This window comes from Acipenser ruthenus, chromosome 25, assembly GCF_902713425.1.
Source record: "Acipenser ruthenus chromosome 25, fAciRut3.2 maternal haplotype, whole genome shotgun sequence".
Taxonomy (NCBI): domain Eukaryota; kingdom Metazoa; phylum Chordata; class Actinopteri; order Acipenseriformes; family Acipenseridae; genus Acipenser; species Acipenser ruthenus.
Window position 1 is genome coordinate 20,219,430 of NC_081213.1, and position 21,504 is coordinate 20,240,933.

Sequence of the window (21,504 nt, forward strand, 5' to 3'; positions counted from 1 at the left end):
CCCCAGTAGAACGCGTAAGCCATTTGACTGGCGTGACACGCTGCGTCTGCAAACAATCAGTGTGTTCTGTGGTCACAATGCACTGCTTGTACAAACGCCATAAGCCAAAAGAGGCTCTGTTTATTAGGGGAGGGTTATGCAAGTCACATGAGGTGGAGGTTTTCTCAGAACATTTTACCACATTCTTTCAGTTCTCCCAAATCCTAACCAATAACAATGCGGTAGTTACAGTACCTCCAGTGGTGCTGTCACCATACTCCTCTTACAGTAGTTACACAATTGTACTCAGTGCTTGGAAAGTTCTTCTAACAAGAGCAGAATATCATACAGGCATTTCTTTAAGCCTTTACTGATGACCTTCATGGTAATTTGGACTTTTGGCCCTCATTTCTCCAGTTTACATTAATAAGATAAGAAATCATTTGCATTTACAGAAAGGGTGCAACAGCAGATCAGCCTGTTCACCTGTTACTAGTGTCTCCTAAATTAATGTCCAAAACTAGATGTTCATGACCAGTGCTTCATGTTTTTATTTTTTTTATTGAAACTGTGAGAAGCAATAAAGGGTTTAGATATTAATTCCTAAAAGGCTGAACTTCAGGTGCAATCTTCTATCACCACAGCTAGACAGTGCATAGTAACTAAACCACAATAACACTGCATGCACCAACATCCGTCAAAAAAAAAACGAAATACAACAGTTCCTCCCTTCCTCGCCCCATTTTACAGATGACAAAACACCAAGGGCAGGGGCGGCAGCACAGCTTAACCCCTGCAGAGCGCTGCCACATGGTATAATCTGACATTTTTATTGCAGTTTGCACAATGCAACATTTATACCAGAGCTGTCTGAGATTACCACTACTGCATTTCTGAAAACTTCACACTAGGATAATTTTCCAGTCTTGTCAACCTATTCTGATTCACGCGTACTGTGCGTAGGAGTGACATGTAGGAGGGTTAGTCAGCATACCTAGGAAATGTAACCTGGTCAATCTACATCAACAGGGATCTATAAACTGAGAGGTACATCTGTTGACCATGATCATAATAGGTAAACCAATACATGTGAACCACACTAGTGTTTACAGCACACAGTACCTGCAGATAATGTGCACAGTCTCAGTGTTGTCTGCACTCAGCCAGTTAAAAGCTGCAGTTCAGTCGTGTCAGTCACAAAAATGTCTACAAGTTATCATGTAATTGGGGGTGTCAGTTTGTTCTGTGGGGATTCAAAAGTGATAGCTTTCAGAATGTTTAAAATAGAATTAAAATACACACTCCAACAATACCCTGCACCAGGCAGAAATTATTACAAGTGTAAATGGTAATGGTCTAAATTATATTATTTAACTTTATAATACATTTGTAAGAAAACAAATTATAAAAAAACAGAAAAACTGAACTGCGTTCTAGAGAATAAAGTATCAGCCTTAAACAAAAAACAAAAAGCTATTTTTTTTTTTTTCTTTAGTCTAAGGTTAGCCTTGTGGTAATGCAGCTAATCCTTTGCCATTTAAAAAATAAACAGCAAAAATCAGAACTTGTCTTAAAAAAATGCAGACAGTTGGCATTGTACATCACATACTGTGATAACACCATGATAAAGGCATTTTAAAGTACTTAATTAACAATGTAAAATAAACAAGATGGTTCAGTACTTTTGCCATGCATAGTATAAGCATGGACAACCTGGGACGCTAATATTTTTAACCATGGTCAATTTCATTTATATGGGCCATGCAGTTTAAAAATAATAATAATAATAATAATAATAATAATAATAATAATAATAATAATAATAATAATAATAATAATAATAATCTACATCAGATGGCCTGCAATACCTTCTAACATAAAATTACCTACCCTCCAGGGCAAATAAATGACAACCGAATGTCAAAGTGCTTGGTTAGTCGCCAGGAAAAACTCCTTAAAAAAAATCAGCTGACTTCAGGGATAGTGCCACGCTGGTGACCATCAGACACTACCACTGGATTACAACACATGTTTAATGTGGAGCAGATTAAGTTTAGGTGGATCAGATACCAGGCAAGTCTTTTACTAACATTTTATTTGAATTGGTACAAAGTAGATATAGGAATTGATTTTCCCTTTTCTGCAATGGAAATAATACTGTAACAGTTTGTTTTTCTCGTGACTATAATTTCAAAATCAGTGAGGAGAAAAAATTTACATTTAGAAAAAAAAAAAAAAAAAGGACTCCCTGTTTTAGTTATGCATGATTGTTCCGAAGTGGGTCCGAATGGGCATAATGATCGGGCCTGGTACTGGTTTCAGAAAACCCAAACCAGTAAAAGCTTTCAGATTCCAATCCATGTTAGTGGAACCCAAACTACTGCAGACTGGATCCTGACCAGAACACATCAGATCAGCTCCAAAATGTAAGAGGCTCAGTCAGTGCTGAAAACTAAGGGACAGATTTACTAGATTTTACTCTACTGTTTAACCAAGGGGAGGGAAGCAGCAGAAAATGTAAGACATTTACAGAATACCCAAGTCACACAGCTTAAAACAAATACAAACACACTTTAGAACAGGCTTTGCAATTTAACTAAAAGAGTGTAAACCCAAAACCACTTTGCAAGTCCCTGCCAGATATATTTTTAATGCTGCAAACACAAATTAGATACTGTGGTGCAGGGTGGAGGTTTACGCTACACAATAAGAAAGCAGAACATCGAACAAAGAAATGTTATAGCTCTGTGATGCAGTGTTCTACAGAAACTCTGAAATCAAATGTCATCAAGCGGTTTTCGAAGTTACAGAGGATCAGCAAGATTTTAGTGGCTAAGGGGCTGTAATCTCTGTGACTGTGTACTGCAGTGTCTTCATGAATCAAACAAAGCAGGATTACGCTTAATATTAAACCTGGAAACAATGCAAGGAGGAAGGGAGGAGATGAGAGTTAGCCACAGATTTGTCTCTGTGTGATTAATGTACTTGGCACAGGCAGAGACAGCAACACAGCACAAAAAAAAACATTTCAATTTGCCAGCTGATTGAAAGATATTTTTGGGGCATTACGCAAAAAACAGCTTTATATTATTTTTCTTATGACTGGCAAAAAATTGCCAGGAAAAATACAAAACATGCGAAATGTGTCCTTTTTTATATCTAAAGCATCCCACACACTTTGAAAAGCAGCCTGACACTCGTACAGAGCAAAGAAACATCAGGATTAAAATACCACAGGGACAAAGCTTCCTGTTTCTGTGAAATATCAAGGTGTCACTGAATCCTTCTCCTATTCATTGAATAGGCTAATTCAATTACATGTTATAAGCAAATCATTTAGGCGCTTATATTTCTCTTATTTCATTGACGCTTTTTGCTGCCATGTACGTTCTCTTCTGATCTCTTTTCCAGGATGATGTTGTGCCAGCATGTTCTAAAGATAGAAAAACGTGTCAAGGGATGACCTAGGAGAAAGCTTCATTCTGCTAAAAAACATTGTTTCCTAATCCCTTAGCATTAACAATTTGGCCAGATCGCTCCATGTTCTTCAGCTCCAGATACCTGACTGACATGCTCTACCAAGACATTTACATTCCTGCTCAGCTCCAATGTCAAAAAAACACAGAGCTCTCAATGTCTGATCTCCATGCCAGCATTTAGATTTGCCCCTGAATAAGAGACTGCCTATAAGATTCACAGTTTAGAATCTAACTCAGCCTTGTGAAACAGAGTTAAAGGCTCATTATCAAGGATATAAAAAGAGAGATCAATATAGCACAGTGTGTTTCAAGGACAGGTGGCAGGAAAGAATGGGGAAGTTTCTCCAATTAGAGCTATACAACAGGCCATGGGGAGTTAATTTCCACACTGTAGACAGACTGCTTCCAACTAAAAGCTTACTGTATCCAGTTATAAAGACAGATGGGACTAAAAACAGGATGGCAGAAACATCTGGCTGCTTAAGAATCATACTGATACATTGCAAAGTGTTAACACTGCAAGCCACATTTGGGGATTTTGATGTCTCTTAAAAATATAATAAAATAAAATAAAATAAATGATATTTTTATATATATAGATATGCAAATGATATACACCTTATATGTTTATTTGCTTACACCCTCTACACAATTACCACAGACTGTATAGAGACTTAATTGGCTGGGAGATGTGCTGTGACCCAGGCCTTTGCTAACAGCATTCATACTTTAGGAAGAAAAAATAAATAAATAAATAATTAATTTTCCTGTAGAAGCAGACTGAACACCACCCACCCTCAAATGGAGACAGGATGTGGCATAATTTCAGATAACGTATAGTAAATTAAATTGTAATAAATATCTGCATTTTGCAGACAGCCTGGTGAAATATTGCTGGGTGTTCTGTCACACTAAATAAACTTGAACGTCTTATAATCAATAAAAAGGGGTGTAAATAAATCAGTGAAGGTTCACCTCAGAAATTGCCAGCAGTTCCAGCTCATCAACCCGGCAGTGTGCTGCACAGCAAGAGTTAATGGCACAAACAACTTATCACATACATGAAATAAATCCATATTTGTTATAATCAGCAAACTGCAATTACAAGACAGGATTAACCCCAGGGTCTCTTCTGTTACTTATTAATACAAATAACTGCGGCTTTTGAATGCGATTACAGGTATGTCACCAGACTCATGCTTTGTCATTGCAAGCAACTGGGTGGTAAAAGGAAATGGTCAACAGAAATAACCATAAACAAAATGGTTTGCACCGTTAGATTTAGTAGTTAGCAATTGAGTTCCCATTAGATGAGGGCCAGTGATTCAATCTGTACATCTTAAAGGCTGGCTGGTAATACAGCTTTTGGGTATGGAACTGGTGCGTGGTAGTCTGGCTCAAGCTGCTCTGGTTATTGAATTTTCACCCGTCTCCCTGACTGCACAGCAAGGTTAAAGGAACTATACTATAATACGGAACACTTAACTGTAAACAGCCCATATACCACATGCTGTGAAACCTGTACTGCTTGCTCAGTACAGCTGCTGTATACACTACTGCAAAGTTACAGCTGAATGCATCTTAATAAGAAGTGAGGGAAGCACAGCTATCTCAGCTTACCACTTATCCCCACAAGTCTTTGAATGAGACAGCCCCAGTCTAAACATCTGTCGTTCAGCCTAATAAAGCATTCCAGTCCCAAGGTCCCCAGCAAATGCCAAAAATGTGGATTATTTGTTACCAAGTCAGTGTCTTTGTTTTTGCAGCGGAAAGCATTAGGCTGGAAGCAACAGGAAATAATTGGCACCTGAAGGGAGTTGCAGCCAAAAAAGTCTGTGTTCTTTCGCAGTTAGGGAAAAGCTCTGGTCTGCAAGGTTCAATCTATAGACTTTAAATGGGTCTCTGGGCAAATCTCCTCTGCCCGGAGAGAGGAGCCACTTAAGGTAATTTCAAAACACCTTCCAATAATGAAAAAGTATCATACCAAATTCTGCGTTGTCAGGTGTAGTAAATTTGAATTTGTTCAGGGGTACGAGTTATTAGGGGGTAATAATTACACTATGTAACACAATTTTTGTTCCTGGGTAGTAAGTGTTATTTCCTAATTGCTTATGCCTCAAAAGTATAGAAAATGGCTATTATTCCCCACAAACTTTGCTTTTGTGACCAGGACACTGATATTTTGAAATGTACCTATTTCCAATGAGAAAACGGGCGAATTTGTGTCTTTTCGTTCACATAAAGTCAGAAAAAAACAAGATATGAATCCAAATTAACATGTTTTTATACTAAAGTAATACAAAAATGACTACAAAAGATTTAGAAGTGAGTAGTTTTTCGAGATTTACGATTATACTGTAAATCACTTTTACGAATCAGCCCCCAAATGTAGTCTCCCATCATGTTCTCGTTATACTGTCCTTGGTAGCGGCGTTCAAAGTCCAGTATATCCTGGTGGATGCGCTCGCCTTGCTCCTCCGAGTACGCTCCCATGTTCTCCTTGAATTTATCAAGATGAGCATCAAGGATATGGACTTTGAGGGACATCCTATAGCCCATTGTGCCGTAGTTCTTCACCACAGTCTCAACCAGCTCCACATAGTTTTCGGCCTTGTGATTGCCCAGGAAGCCCCGAACCACTGCGACAAAGCTGTTCCAAGCTGCTTTCTCCTTACTAGTGAGCTTCTTGGGAATTCATTGCACTCCAGGATCTTCTTTATCTGTGGTCCGACGAAGACACCGGCTTTGACCTCAGACAGCTTAGGGAAGAAGTCTTGAAGGTACTTGAAGGCTGCCGACTCCTTATCTAGAGCTCTGACAAATTGTTTCATAAGGCCCAATTTGATGTGCAGTGGTGGTATCAGCACCTTCCGGGGGTCCACCAGTGGCTCCCACTTGACGTTGTTCCTCCCCACAGAGAACTTGGTCCGCTGTGGCCAGTCCCGCCTGTGGTAGTGCGCCTTGGTGTCCCTGCTGTCCCAAAGGCAAAGATAGCAGGGAAACTTGGTAAAACCGCCTTGGAGACCCATCAGGAATGCCACCATTTTGAAGTCTCCTATGACCTTGATGCCATCTCAGAAAAATGCAGATATGTATCCACTTAGGCAGCTGGAACTAAACTGAACTGGTGGGCTTAAGGCCCCTGTATTTATACTACTATTTATATTACTGGAAAGTTCTAGAAGTTACTCCAAGTTTACTTAGCACTGAATCTATCTGGAATGTTCTGGAAAATAGGTCAATTTCAAAATATCACTGTCCTGGTCACAAAAGCAAAGTTTGTGGGGAAAAATAGCCATTTTCTATACTTTTGAGACATAAGCAATTCGGAAATAACACTTACTACCCAGGAACCAAAAAAAATTGTTACACAGTGTTATTTGTATTTTGTAAACAATATGTGTGTGTGTGTGTGTGTGTGTGTGTGTGTGTGTGTGTGTGTGTAGTAGGAGGGGATCAAGTGGTTCAGAAAGTTTGAGAGCAGATGGCGTGAGGATAGTGCCAAGGGAAATTTCCACTCCTACAGTACCAGCAACAGTAGCATTAAAGTATATTAACTTACTGAACCATAGGAGTCCGATTCATTTTCACATCTCTGTTTATTGCAGTAATAGTAATAAAAATATTTTAGCACTTCTTTCTTTGAAGTTATTGAAATTCCTATTTCTAATCTCTAAACCATTTTATCACAGCTTAATGCTCCTAGTCAAAGCCAAGGTCTGAAAAGCAAACAGCATGTATTAAATACATGTGCTTAAAAGTTCACACTTGAATAGCTGTATACTAGAAGCTATTTTAGCTTGGAAAAAATCTATTCATTTGCTCAGAGTTGTCACAGTCATAATATTGTCTTATTTTGATGTAACAAATTTCAGAACACACTTACAGTATATGGATTTGAAATGGGAATGTTGCAGGGTCCGATGCCCAGGATGAAATTTTTCCTGATGACTCCCTTATTTTCAGCTGAATGGTTGGCCAGTTTATTAATGATACACAGACATATAAAAACTAAAAACAAAAAAAATGCTAAATAGTCTGGAAACCATATAGGAAATGGCAATTTCTGCCAGCTTTCAACTTTTTCAGCCCTTTTTAACCTATATCACTAGGAGACTTAGCTTAGCTTTTCACACAGGTCTTTACTTGAGGTTCCACAACATCTGCCAGCAAACAAACTATACAGGCCTGAGCAATCCCAGCATTCCCTCAAAACACTCCTTATCATGAACAATACATTCAAATATAATTTTACAAAGCATAAGCATTCATAATCCAGTAAACACATTATTTTGTTTGAGATCCACTGTACTATTAAAACTTTTTGAGAAGCACATTGAATCCTTAAATAAAAACAAATTGATATAAAAGTAAATGAGTCATCTCCTCCTATGGGCTGGAAGAGGAGGGATCAAGGACAGTCTGCCCCGCCTCTTTGGAATTTCCAATAAAACCCGGTCTCAAAGGCTCCTCCCCTTTTTTTGGGAAGGCAGAGCACAGACCAGGTAGGCCTCAAGTAACACCAACATGGTTTCTTTCAAAACAATCCACAAACTTATAGGATATATTCATTAAAATGACCTTATGTTTTAATGACTACAGTGCTTCACTTGTAAGATGCCTTTCCCTAAATGTAAGCCTTATAAAAAAAAAATTAAAAATCTATGCACAAAATAATTCTGGTAGTGATGCTACTGAAGCCAGATGAGGTGGGAAAGACCAGCAAGGAAATAAAAGGAAAAGTTTCAAAAATAGAAGCTGCTGGCCAACGTGAGAAAAATCACAATGAAGAAAGGAGAGGTTCTCCCAGTCCCCTGGGCATAGGTAAGTATATCCCCATAGAGTTACAACAATCCAACATTAACACATTACTTTAAATGCATTTGTTTTCTAGTATTTTGCTTACTATCCTGAATCAAGAGTAATTTCACCTTATCACACGGTACGATCTAGATGAATCCAGAGATTTGAAGCTGAACAGCAAGAAACAGGAAGCCACTGGGGTGCTGATTTGGAACTTCAGATAATGCTCAAGAAACGACACTGCACAGGTGTTAAAAACGGGGGTTACGTTTAACAATATATATATATATATATATATATATATATATATATATGACATCTTGGTAATAAACATATCAAGCCTATCGAGATAAACAAAGTCAAACAGGAATACGCTTTAACCTCTAAATGTTGGATTTGCTTTCCAAGGCTGTATAATTAGTTTTTGCCCCACTTTCTCAGCTTGTGACTCTATTCAATTAACAAGTAACTAGCTTCAAATAACATTGTCATAGTTGACTAAATGCAAACTAGTTTTGAATACTTATAATGTTTGTTGTTCCAGGAGTCCAGTAAGGGCTTAAATAAAGCAATAGCTTATTTAAAAAAGATATATAATAATAATAATAATAATAATAATAATAATAATAATAATAATAATAATAATAATAAATGGGAGTTATATTTGCAAATACCAGAATGATGGCTCTGTTGTCCTTGTGAGTGAGTTTGTGGCAAGGCAATGTCCTTTTAAATGTGTGTGCATTGCTTAGCAACAGCTGAGTCAAATTGAGGAAGCTACTTAAACCAAAGTTGGGGCCTGTATCAAAACGACACAAACTGAAACCCTTTATTTTTTTGGGCCAGGGTTGGCTTTTTCAAGCTGCAGCAGTCCTTTTTCTTATCCACTGTTAATGCTGAAACTTGCCTTCTAAACAGCTACAGAGGACAAGATCCCATAAGCACCAGGTTTCGAGGGTAGCGGTTTGTTGCAGTGCTGTCAGGAGTCATACCTGCTGGCTGTGTTTGGGTTTGTTTAACATCTTCACCATGGGTGGCTTATGCTGTCATAACACTGTCAATGAGGTGCAAAGGGTACTGTGCAAGAGAGTTACTGTTATTATGTAGTCCCAAAGAGACAAATTGGTTGGCAGGGCTTGTGACATAACTTTCCACACTAACCCTTGACATTTAATAAATTAGACCCAATGAATTAGGATCATCCAGTGGTAAAGATAAATTCAGGCTTTAGATATTGTTTGTCCCAATTGGGGTTTTCTGAATTTAAAAATAAAACAACTTTAACAACAGTGTGGAGTAGTGGTTAGGGCTCTGGACTCTTGACCGGAGGGTCATGGGTTCAATACCAGGTGGGAGACACTGCTGCTGTACCCTTGAGCAAGGTACTTTACCTAGATTGCTCCAGTAAAAACCCAACTGTTTAAATGGGTAATTGTATGTAAAAATCTTGTAACAATTGTACGTCGCCCTGGATAAGGGTGTCTGCTAAGAAAGAAATAATAAGAAGAATTCTAAATAAAAAAAAAACACATCAAGAAAATACTGCTCCTACCTGCAACTAAGCTGTTTCTAGTTTTATATGTGGATGTGGTTTTTGTCTATTCTGCAGGAAGAGGAGGCATCTTGTGGTATTAACAGCAGAGCGGATGAAGGCATTAGCCAAAATGTTTGTCTTGAAGGATTATAAAAATTCAATAACAACACAAATTGTCTGCGCACTAAATTCAGCAGAAGTGAGGTTTCTTGGTAAAGACAAAGAGAAGTACTTTCTTTTTACAGCAGTTAGGTAACCTAATTTTAAAGTGGGTGTTAATATATACAGTACTACAGTATATGAAAGTCGGGGAGACATGGCTGTGTTACATTGCAAACAGCTCAGTGTTTGTTTGAAGCAGGGGTACATGTGATTATTATTATTTGTTTATTTAGCAGACGCCTTTATCCAAGGCGACTTACAGAGACTAGGGTGTGTGAACTATGCATCAGCTGCAGAGTCACTTACAATCACGTCTCACCCGAAAGACGGAGCACAAGGAGGTTAAGTGACTTGCTCAGGGTCACACAATGAGTCAGTGGCTGAGGTGGGATTTGAACCGGGGACCTTCTGGTTACAAGCCCTTTTCTTTAACCACTGGACCACACAGCCTCCTATGTGCAAGTGAATCAATTGCTGCTGACAACCAGGTATGTTGAAAAGGGAATGTGCACAGTCCATGTGAGCAAGTGCAGCTCACAGTGACATAAACTGGGCCTGGCAGCAATAGTCAGAAGCTGACTAATATTTAGTGACTGGGAGGCAAAGACTGCTAGTCATGAGTGGTGGATCGCTTATTATGGAGTGTTTAGTGAAATATTTCTAATCTCCCATTTTATAGAGATATATTCAAATAGACAAAAGTTTATAAATGTAAAGGAAATCATTTGTATTCATTTTTATATACAACATGTATACTCTGTTCAGGCCAAATTTGTTTATAGTGCAGCAGCTGACACTGCAAATTACCTAAATCACTCATGTCTCCCAAAGCCATATTTACGCCATGTTAGTGCATATTTTTTTAAACCGCTTGGTAGATTGAATTTTTGCTTTAAAAACTGCAAAATCATTAAGCAGAGATTGAGGACAGCAGTAGTAATCTGCACACGAATCGCAAAGTTGTTTTAGTAGTTAATTGGTATAATTTGAAAAACCATTTATGTACAGCAACAGTAAGCAGGTGTGTCCTTTCTTGTGATCTAGATTAAATATATGTCTTCAAAAACCCCGCCGTGCTTATCGCCTGGGCTGAAGTGACTGAAAAACAGTTCAGGTTCATGCTGTCAGCTTTTCAGGCACCGATAATATGGATAGCAGAATGGGTTACTTGTTACCAATGTTAAACAGTGATGTATTGGCTTATATTGTGTAAACACAGTGATACACCTTAAGATAAGAGAGTATAAAAGCGATGTTACGTGTTTTACAGTGCATGCATAATACCGTGCTTCCCTTGCTGCATACAGTATATGGCCAGTGCTGTATTCAAACGCGATCTACACAGTAGCTTCATAGCACCGCTTAGTACTGGAAGATGCTGTCATTGGAGACATGTTTTTTTTTTGTTTTCCTATTTCTGCGTCTACACTCCTTAACAATCCATTATAACTATGAGATCATTTCAGCAATCGAGTGAAAACACAAAACAAACAAACAAAAAAACATTAAATGGATTGCATACAAACAACCGTCTGTTTTTTCATCAACACAAAACCAAAAGCATGCACGTTGCTACCTGCAAGATAAAAAATACAATATTGTACAACGTTGACAGGGGGTTGGAATCCGTCTGTACTTACCTAGAAGCAGTAGTTTCACCTCTCTGGCAGCTTTCTCTCCATCTTCTCTGAGATTTTTATCAATCATTTTGGATCTTTCAGACGCGGCTTTATCTTCGGTGCTTATGGTACAACCCATGGTTCCGACTGCACACACACACACACCCAACACAATTACACTCTACTCGTGAGGGTTATAAAATATATATATAATGCACAAATAGTCGTACAGTCCCTTCCTAACCCTCAGATCCGTTCTCCCTATGCCTCACAGACTGGAAGATGCTTTTTACTAAAAAAAAAATAAAAAATAAAAAAAGATATATATATTTTAAACACTTGTTATGCACTTTTGATATTAAAAAAGTCTCTCTTGTAGGCGTTTGCTCCCGTGTCCTCTAAAAATAAAAAAACACAAAATACGAAGTTGTTTTTTTATTATTAAAACACGTAGCAGATTGTGGTCCATTCATAAACTCCAAAATCTATGATAGAACCTGGTTTTGTTGCAACAAAAGAAAAGCACTATAAAACATATATATATAACAGGCTGTTTGATACAGCGGAGAATAAATACGTTTAGACATCAAAAAAAAAAAAAAAAAAAAAAAAAAAGTTGTTTTCCTTTAATTCCAAAAAGGCATATAATAAATGTGGAACTGAAACAAAGTTGATTTACAAGCGCCAGTAAGTTGACAGTTTAAAACTGAATGGTTTTACAAAAAAAAAAATCCTTACCCAAAAATAAGAACAAAAATTTAAATCAGCGACAACTGCTCAAAAAGAAACACATGCAGCTTCCCGTTAGCTCACTTTTCTGTAAGTCGCTTCGCTCCGCTCTCAATGCAACAGAATTCAAAAATCAAGTTTCGATTTATTTTCAATATTTTGTTGTCGCCACACCCGACCCGTTATGAAGTTCCTCTCTGCTTCAGAGACACGAACTCACCAGAGACACCCCCCTGCAGAGTCCTCCTCCGCCCAACGCCCACCTTCACCGCAACCAAGTGCTCATGGTAATTGTAGTTTTCTTAAGCATTTGGCAACTGATCGGTGAACTTAATGACAGATTTACCGAAGGACTGACATGGTTGCAACAACAGTATAACGTATTGTTTCTGCTTTAAAAAATGGCAAATATGTATTTGCACTGGAGTAAATACAGATAATGTATTTAGTCCAGTGTCCATGTATGTACATATATCATTATACTATTATAATATATTGTGTTAATTATATTTTTTCTGAATCAACCGTTGTATCCAGTCATAGCCTTAATAAATAAAACAGGGAAACACTCAAACAAAGCAGTTGTACCTTCATGTCATTAGGACAAAGCCAGCGGTCATGTAGGACAGTCACTACAGTTACTCGTCTCACACTACAATCCCTCTGTTGGCCAGATTATATCTGACAGTTTTTGACAATTACCATTTTACCGATTTTGATTTAGACCCACAGCACATAAAGTGATTAGATAGCACAGTGTTAAGTATCTGAAAAAAAATAGCTTTTTCTGAAAAACAATATATTTAAACCCTTTATCAGCAGTCTTTTTAAACGTTATCCAGCTATTACTTGGATGTGCAGAAGGAAACATGCCCACCTTTTACTTTCTATTCCATACATTTTGGAAACCGTTACACTTATTCACAATTTATAATTTGGACTTTCCTGTTGAAATCATATAAATAGCTGGCCGAGCTCTAGCTAAGAATAGCGCTGTTTTGAAATGTCTTGGCAGCACTTTTAACCACCTTCGTGTGCTTTCAGCACTGTTAGGTGAACCAGAGCGGTACCTTTACAGTCCCCGTGAAGCAGATGTCTTCTGAACTTTCATGCAGAGGGCGGTCAACTAGCAGTGCCGCCCGTGTTTGCCATTGCTTTCGGGCCACTCTGTGAACTAAACAGCCATACTATTTACCTGTCACAGCAGGGGAGTAGGACGGTCGCGTGTATGTTTAGTTTTAGCTCAGGCCTTTTGTACACTGACAATATTTAATACAAACACCCACAAAGCCAATCTTTTCAAAATGTTCATAAAAATAAATATTTTTATATGAGCACAAATGCTTGTCATCTCTGTTGATTGGCCTTTTCATGAAGCCCTCAGTGTATTACAGTACCTGCAGTGTACTGATAGTTTGGATTAAGCATTTAGCAGACGCTTTTATCCAAAGCGACTTGCAGAGACTTGGGGGTGAACTATGCATCAACAACTGCTGCTGCAGAATCACTTATAACGGGACCTCGTTTTACGTCTCATGCGAAGGTACTCTATTAATGAGTATACTGTCATACTGTATTTAATCTTCCATTTCTACATTACTCTGTTGTAGCCTGTGCCGGCATTTATTAGGCGTAGTATGTAAACATTGGTACCCCTTTCTACCAGAGCCCAGTTCATGTATACTGCAGTGACATGAATAGTACCTACATGTCACTAGGAAGAACTCTGCATGCAACCACAGGCAAAAGCGACAGCTGTGTTCCTTCTGGTAATTCAAAAGCGCCCTCTTGTGACACAAATTAGCATTACAGAGCCATTTCCACAACAAGCATAGTTATACAATACTGTAGTGTAAGTTCCTGCACTAATTTCTCTCATCAATTCTCTATTATCGACATAAGTTATAACAAGTCTTATCTAATAGAAAGCCCGATGGGTGCTACAAGACTGACCACATTTCTGTCCAAAGTGGTGTTTGCACTCAGTGTGTGATTCCAGGTTCTGCTGTTCTACCACACAATTAATACCAGTTCTTTCAATAGGCTTTGAACATTCTAATCATGTGACAGACCAAAAGAGGAAGAGGGTGAGGGTGAGGGTGAGGGTGAGGGTGAGGGTGAGGGTGAGGGTGAGGGTGAGGGTGGGGGCGGGGGGCGGGGGGCGGGGGGCTGGCAGAGTTGAAAGGTCACATTTTTATATGATTTGAATGGAACGGATGGAAGACTGTTCAGTCCATTGGGAGTAGCAGAAACCTCTAAGACTACCCTATATATATATATAGACCGAGCTGTAATCAGACCTATAGCACAGGTACCAGGGTGCAGCAGTTCATCTCTAGCATTGTATTTGGAACATCTGAATATCTGGAATACAATTGGGGAGGGAACAAGCACATAAATAACTAAAAGATTATCAGCACAGGGGCACCAGTAATAATGGCATTAGAGATGATAAGAAGTAAGAACATTGTATTTGAAAAGCTTGTTTGGCATGCCTTTTAAAAAGCAGCAGCAGTGACTTTAAAAACATAAGAAAATTCACAAACGAGAGGTGGTAATTTGGCCTATCAGTGCTTGTCAGGTTCCTAGAAACTAATTGAGCTTAACATTTTGTCAAGTTGGGTCTTAAAGAACCCACTCTGTGTGTATGAAGTTTCTCCTACCCTTTATCCTATCTCCACTTAAAGAGTAAGTATATTTTTTGGAACCCCGCTACTTACTCTTGTGGCAGGGAAGGGGTGAAAATCACCCTGCCATATGAAAATGTTTAATAGATAGATTATGTGTTCATTGTTTAACACTTGGGTCGTATTGTAAATTAGAGCCAACTGGCAGTATTTAAGGAGAGCAGCCAGACTGTTCTGCGTCTCTCCTGTGTGCGTGCGTGCACGTGTCATAACAAAATATACTGTGTGAACCTTTTTGTGTTTGTTTTGTGTACTGTGTGTTTTCAGTTTTAACAGGTAAACAGCTTAGTTGTCCTGTTTATTTAGTTAGGTTCCTGACTTGTGTAATCAACGCTCCAAAGTGGAGCTAGGTTTTTGTTTTCTTTTATTCTTATTTGTGTTTAAAATAAAAAGTGCGCTACCACGTGTTTTAAAATCCATCTCCTGTGTGTGAGTCGTTCACTTAGTGCTGGAAAATAATTTCCAGCTGTGTTTCACGGACCCTGATTATCGCTAATCTTGGACTATCAATGATAATTTAGGTAAAGTAGTCCAAGACTAGTACTAATCGGGGTCTTGTAAAACCAGCTGTTAGAAAGTATTTGTTAGGTTTAACTTTGTCAACTCTGCTCTTCATTGAACTCTCTCAAGGGCCACAGTGTCCTTTTGGTAATGAGGGAACTAGAAGTGATAGTATTGTAAGTGTGGTCTCACCAGTGGATTGTGCAACATCATCATAATCTTCTTTGATTTCAACTATACACCTTTGTCTATACACAAGCATTCTGTTTGCTTTTTTGATCGCTTCCCACACTGTCTGGTTGCTGACAGCGACGAGTCTAATGCAACACCAAGGTCTTTCTCTTACATTTTTGTGACCAATGTGTAACACTTTACATTTGTTGACATAAAATGTCATTTTTCATGTCTCTGCCCAGTTCTACTGTAAATGTAGTTTTGTCAAATTGTTACAGATATTGTTTTTGTGCAACTTGAAGATGAAGCTGGCTAGGAACGAATGCCAAGTTGCTATGGTGATAATGACATTTCCTCTGTGTGCCATAGTTTCTGAGAGAAGACCATTATTTTGAATTTGTTTTGTGGAGGGGCTTGATTTGTTTATTTAAACATGTTAGCCAATGGTTCTGTCAGCTGCTGCTCATTGGTAGCTGTCAGTCAATGGGTGACAGTTAGTGACAGCTACGCAGCAGCATGAACAAACCGGGTGCAGAGTAATCACTAGCATGTGAGGTTAGCGAATGATTAGAAACAGCTTTTTGGATGCAATTTGAAACCACATGGTGCTGCATGATCTTGATGATCGGAGTGCAAGATGTACAGCACTTGTATTGTAGATAAGTTGAACACTTGCTTACCAAGTAGATGTGTCCAAATCAGTTTCATTTTTAAGGGAACAGACAAGTGGACTATTAATCATTATCATTTTTTTTTCTCTGTGCTAATAAAACAACATAAACCACAGAAAGATGGCAAATTACTGTATGTAAAATGCCTTTACCCATGATAAAGTACACTGCATACTAGTTACATTAATAAACAGTATGTGGCCCCCAAACCCCTGCCGAAACGTCCTTCTCTACCCTCTGCTGGCCTTTGCAAGCTTGTTAGTAATGCAGACCTTGTAATACACAGTGCTGCTTTCAAAGTCTTTACATCTGGTTTTGCTGCTGGTTAATATTTGCGCAAAACACACTAATGGGCAAGTGTGTACCTATCGCAGTGTCTCTTTGACCTGAGTAAATCGATAACAAAACATTGTGTTTTGTTTATGTGGAGGAAATGTAACTCTCTCTCAGCAGGGCTGTGAGAGAGATGAGGGCCGCAAGAAAGCTTTTTATTACCACAAAGTTACCAAGTTATACACTGAGGCCACTTGGAATGAAGAGGCAGGCTTGTTTACATTGGACCACACATTTAATGATATACATAACTGATCGAAAGTTAAGTGCAACCAATTGATCTGTAGATGAGTTTTAGTAAAGGAGCCCATTTCTAATGGTGGTATGTCTATCTATTTCATATTAATCATGCAGTGTCTTAGAAACATTACATCTTCAGCCCTGTGATGCAGTATTTTATACTGAATACAAAGAAGCTGCAGTCTGACTGTTCCAATAAAGAGACATTTGCACTTGAAGAACTGTTCCACCCATAACTAGAATGGCACCTTCACAATGGACACTCCATCATAGGGTGATTTCAAAATATTTAAATACATAATATATCCAAAAACATAAAGTGTGCCGCAGCATTGTCTAAATGTACAATGAATAGAACCACACTTGAACACCATTAAAAATGACTACATTTGTTTTATTGTCAGTCTAAAACCGCTCCTAAATGCTATTTACACTATACAGGCTAGACATGTAACAGGAATATAAAGGGTTTACATTTATATACATTATTTATAAATGCTGGTGTGTAAGCCCAAATACATACAATTGTTATCTATTTATTCACCCTCATTTTTAACATTTTAAACCCTTGGTGTTTGGATCAGTACTCACTTGAGGATTTTCAGTCCATTCGGGTCTGGGGCCCTGTTGTTGTCTTGGTTATTGAATTGAACAGGACAGAGCCCTGTTCCAATTAGGTCTTTAGTGTTAACAGGTGTTCAATTAGGTCATTAGGGAGCTGGTTGAATCAAGTTCCTGGATTGGAATGGACTAAAAAAAAAGCAACAAGTGGCAATGGCAAATCTTAACAAAGAAAATCATTGACACAAACTGTGTACCATAAGGCAAGAACTCAAAACGTACTGCTTAATTTCCCAAGAAACTTAGTCACGTGAGGTTAGAGGTCAAAGTCAAGGTCACCAACGCATACAGTGTTTATACTGCACAACACTACAAATATGAAGTCACTACCTCAAGAGCCTTTCATTGTAGCAGCAGCAACTTTGTGAAATTACTGAGATGAAAGGGTTCATTTTTTCTTGTACAATACCCATGATCAAACTGTGTGTACCAAGTATGAAGCCAATATCTCAAATGCCTTTATCATAATTTGGAATCTTCCCTTATAAAAGTTTACTATGGTATTTTTGCACAGAAGTTTACCATGCTTTTCCCATGGTTAGAAACAGTGGTGTAGTCCTAAATCTGAAAGTACCGGAACGCCAATAAAATATAGATTTTCTTAAACAAAGATTATACAAATTCACGTGTTATTTGTTCATTGAGCTTGAGGTAACATTTAATAGGTAGGCCTAATGCACTATATTCTGAATACATTTTTCAGGACCTACCGGATTTGATCTCATCAGATAAAAAAAAAAAAAAAACATTGGTTCTGGTACTGTAAATTGTGAGAAAAAACAAACAAAGCAGATAAATAAATAGTTTATAACATGACTGTTTTATTTTAAATAAATGTGTAGCACTTATGTATGCTTTTGTAATATATATGTGGTTTTTGGTTGGTTTAAAAAACACAATTTGGCTACTTTTTGGTGGAGCGTTGCAAAAAAAAAATCTGCCACCGCTGCCCTTGATTAACCTCCCCAGCTAATTTAGAGACGTGAGGAAAACATGGACACAATCCACCGACACCTCATTCCTCTCCCACCAAATTATAGTTTAATATAATTTTTTTTCTTTGCAAATTTACAATTTTACTAAGCCAGTTGCAAGGGCAGTCATTCATTCCAAGACCCGGGCCTCTGCACTGATATATTATTATTTATTTCTTAGCAGATATCCTTATCCAGGGTGACTTATAATTGTTACAAGATATCACATTATTTTTTTACATACAATTACCCATTTATGCAGTTGGGTTTTTACTGGAGCAATCTAGGTACCTTGCTTAAGGGTATAGCAGCAATGTCCCCCACTTGGGATTGAACCCACAATGCTCTGGTCAAGAGTCCAGAGCCCTAACCACTACTCCACACTGCTGCTAATAGCACTTTTGCTATCTTCTTCGTTTGCATTCTTAAACTTTAGTACTGTAGTTTGTAATAGAAGTTCCTAATGTTCTCTTCATTGCATCACAAGGACTGCTGACTGAATCAGACAATTGTGTGGGAATCAGGAGATGTGTGTGACTTGACTGTAAACATTTAAAACATGTGCCGGTTATCGGAGACTCCAATTCGTGTACCATCAGAAGTGGCACGTTGGGAATCGGACACTGATTTGTTCCTAGTGCCTATTCAATGGTATGGTGCAGAAAGACTATTTTGATTTCCACACAGAAAAGAGATCGCTTCATCGGTGCCCATGCACTGAAATGACAGCATTCGGGCGCTATAAGCATTTTCATAACAAATCGATAAAGACTCTTAAGCAAATTCTTAAGTCAAGGTTCTGCTTATAGAAAACAGTACCGGAACAGCGTTCCTGCTTGCTCCCGCTCGTCTACACCACTGGTTATAATCTGCATTTACAAGAGTTTACCCTGGTTTGCTTTACTATGCTTTATTACACTTTGCTATGCCTTTACAATGGTAAACTTTTAGAAGGGATATGGAAACCAGAAAGTCACATGACCCCATTATGTCAGCCATATTAGGTCACATGTCAACATCAAAGGTGATTTGGCCAAATGAGTATAATAACCCTAAAAATATTATCTTAAATGGCTTATGACATTTTAGTAGTGGAATGTGTGATGTTACAGAAAGTGAATTCTGAGATTGCAGCCTTCCAACAGGAGTAGAATAATGACTTTACTGCTCTCTTTCCCCAGTTGAGGCCAGTATCTTCAGCTCCAGGGTTTTAACACAGTTTGAATTTGTTCTGTATACCTGTCCAAATAGCATTTGAACTGATCTGGATACAAAATGAGATGTGGAACCAAATAAATGGATTTTACATAATCCAGTTTCAAAACGGACAGCTTTGGGGAATTGGAAACACTTTCTGATTATTCTTAGGTTCTCATGCCAGTACCTGTCCCATCAGTTATCACATTTTATCACCATTAAATAGCTATAAAAATTATTATTTAAAAATAATTAAAACACCCAAAGTTTTTCTTTAAAAAAAAACAAAAAACGCAATGCGAGTTTCTATAAGTGCATGCATATTTAGGTGAATTAAAACATACTGTAGTTAAGTTTTTACAGAGTTTGATAAAACTCCTAAACAAAGCCATGTCTATAAATTAAGAAATCAATTATACAATAGACGTAACACCCTCTATTGCAAACAGCAATAAAAAAAATAACCTAACAAAATGTCATTTAAAATAGGACTGGGTAAAATATAAACAGGCTTCTTGCTTAAGAATAGCGCTTCTAAAGTGCAGCTTTGCAAGGCTGGAATTAAAAAATGTTGGAGTTTACTGTAATCTGCTTGTAGTGCCAGGGTTCTGTGTTTTGATGTGTTCTGTTCAAAGTGCCCTCGCTAAGAGACGAGCACACTGAGCTTCAATGTGTATTAACCTGATTGCACTGAAAACACTACTACATTGACACTTTTCAAAGAGCCAGTTACTGTATGTGTTGTCACTTAATAAGCTAAAAATCGACACCACCTAAACCACCTGCCTACTTATAAATTCACCCCAGTTTTAATCATAGGATCAACTTGGAGTTGACAGTTCTTATGGACATCTTTAAAAGGCACTTTTAGGATCAACTTGGAGTTGACAGTTCTTATGGACATTAGGATCTTATGATGTGTGCTAATAAAGTCACAAAATCTTTAAAAAGGCACTTTTAAAGACTACAGTACTGTTTTGCTAGGGAGAAGGGGCTGACTGTATGCAAGTTTGTTAGGAGTTATACTTTCCCCAATCCTACTTGTAAAATAACGTATCCTTTCAGCCTTTATATAAGCTCTGATATAAACCGTCACTGTGCACCATTGGTGTCTGTACAGTACTAGCAATACTTTATAGGGTCAAGAGATATGGATTAGGGTTAACATGGGGTTAGGGTTAGGAAGATGTTGTGAAGAGTTACACTTTTCTAAAGTCTGTCTGCGCCCTATCATAAGTTTTAGCATGAACAAACTGGGTACCCCCTACCACCCCCACTACCCTTTAACCGGCAGTGTACTGGTTTGCTTTGGCATCACTGCCATGGCATCATAGATCCAAAAAACCTAAACTGCTTTAATACCAGCTTTATATTTATATAGGGGGAATTCCTAGACTTGGTAGGCTGACAAAAATCATGTCTACCTGAAGAAACAGGTATGTTTGTAAATGTGTGCTTTTGCAAATTAGCATGCCTTCCCCCACAAAAAAAAAAAAGAATCAAGCTGGTTTATCCTAGTAGCTTCTTCTCTATTATCTACAGTAAAATGTGTCATTAAAATTTCAGGCATTGAGATAGGGCAGGTTGATTCATTTGCAAAGTCCTGTATCCGAGGGTTCCACTTGAGTGCATCTTCCCAGTGATATTTCTAACCCCTAGTGGCCACCGCCAGCATTGTCGCTTCCCGTAGTCCAGTCGATGATGATGAAACTCAGGCTCATTATCATAAACAGGACTCCCAGACCTGCAAAGCACGCAGCCTGAAAAACAAACAACAAATAAAAGAGTAAGTGGATTATCA

The 21,504-nt window shown here is 38.2% G+C and overlaps 2 protein-coding genes across 6 annotated transcripts in view; both read right to left on the reverse strand.

Annotated features, from left to right (window-relative positions):
• LOC117413834 (guanine nucleotide-binding protein G(i) subunit alpha-2) overlaps nucleotides 1-12,519 on the reverse strand; it is a 73,380-nt gene extending 60,861 nt beyond the window's left edge. Inside the window, exons 1-2 of one of the 3 annotated variants that reach the window (XM_034906404.2) lie at nucleotides 12,315-12,519; nucleotides 11,598-11,723 (exon numbers count right to left, since the gene is read on the reverse strand). In XM_034906404.2, coding sequence (XP_034762295.1) covers nucleotides 11,598-11,715 — 118 coding nt within the window. In that variant the 5' untranslated portion in view covers nucleotides 11,716-11,723; nucleotides 12,315-12,519. Of the gene's footprint in view, nucleotides 1-11,597 lie in introns of all 3 variants that reach the window. The other 2 variants (XM_058999585.1, XM_034906403.2) reach the window with 2 other exon arrangements.
• A 4,765-nt stretch (nucleotides 12,520-17,284) lies between these two features.
• The window catches only part of LOC131701492 (sodium-coupled neutral amino acid transporter 3-like), a 36,023-nt gene continuing 31,803 nt past the window's right edge, over nucleotides 17,285-21,504 (reverse strand). For all 3 annotated transcript variants that reach the window (XM_058999579.1, XM_058999577.1, XM_058999578.1), the window contains exon 16: nucleotides 17,285-21,463. In XM_058999579.1, coding sequence (XP_058855562.1) covers nucleotides 21,359-21,463 — 105 coding nt within the window. In that variant the 3' untranslated portion in view covers nucleotides 17,285-21,358. The remainder of the gene's footprint in view (nucleotides 21,464-21,504) is intronic.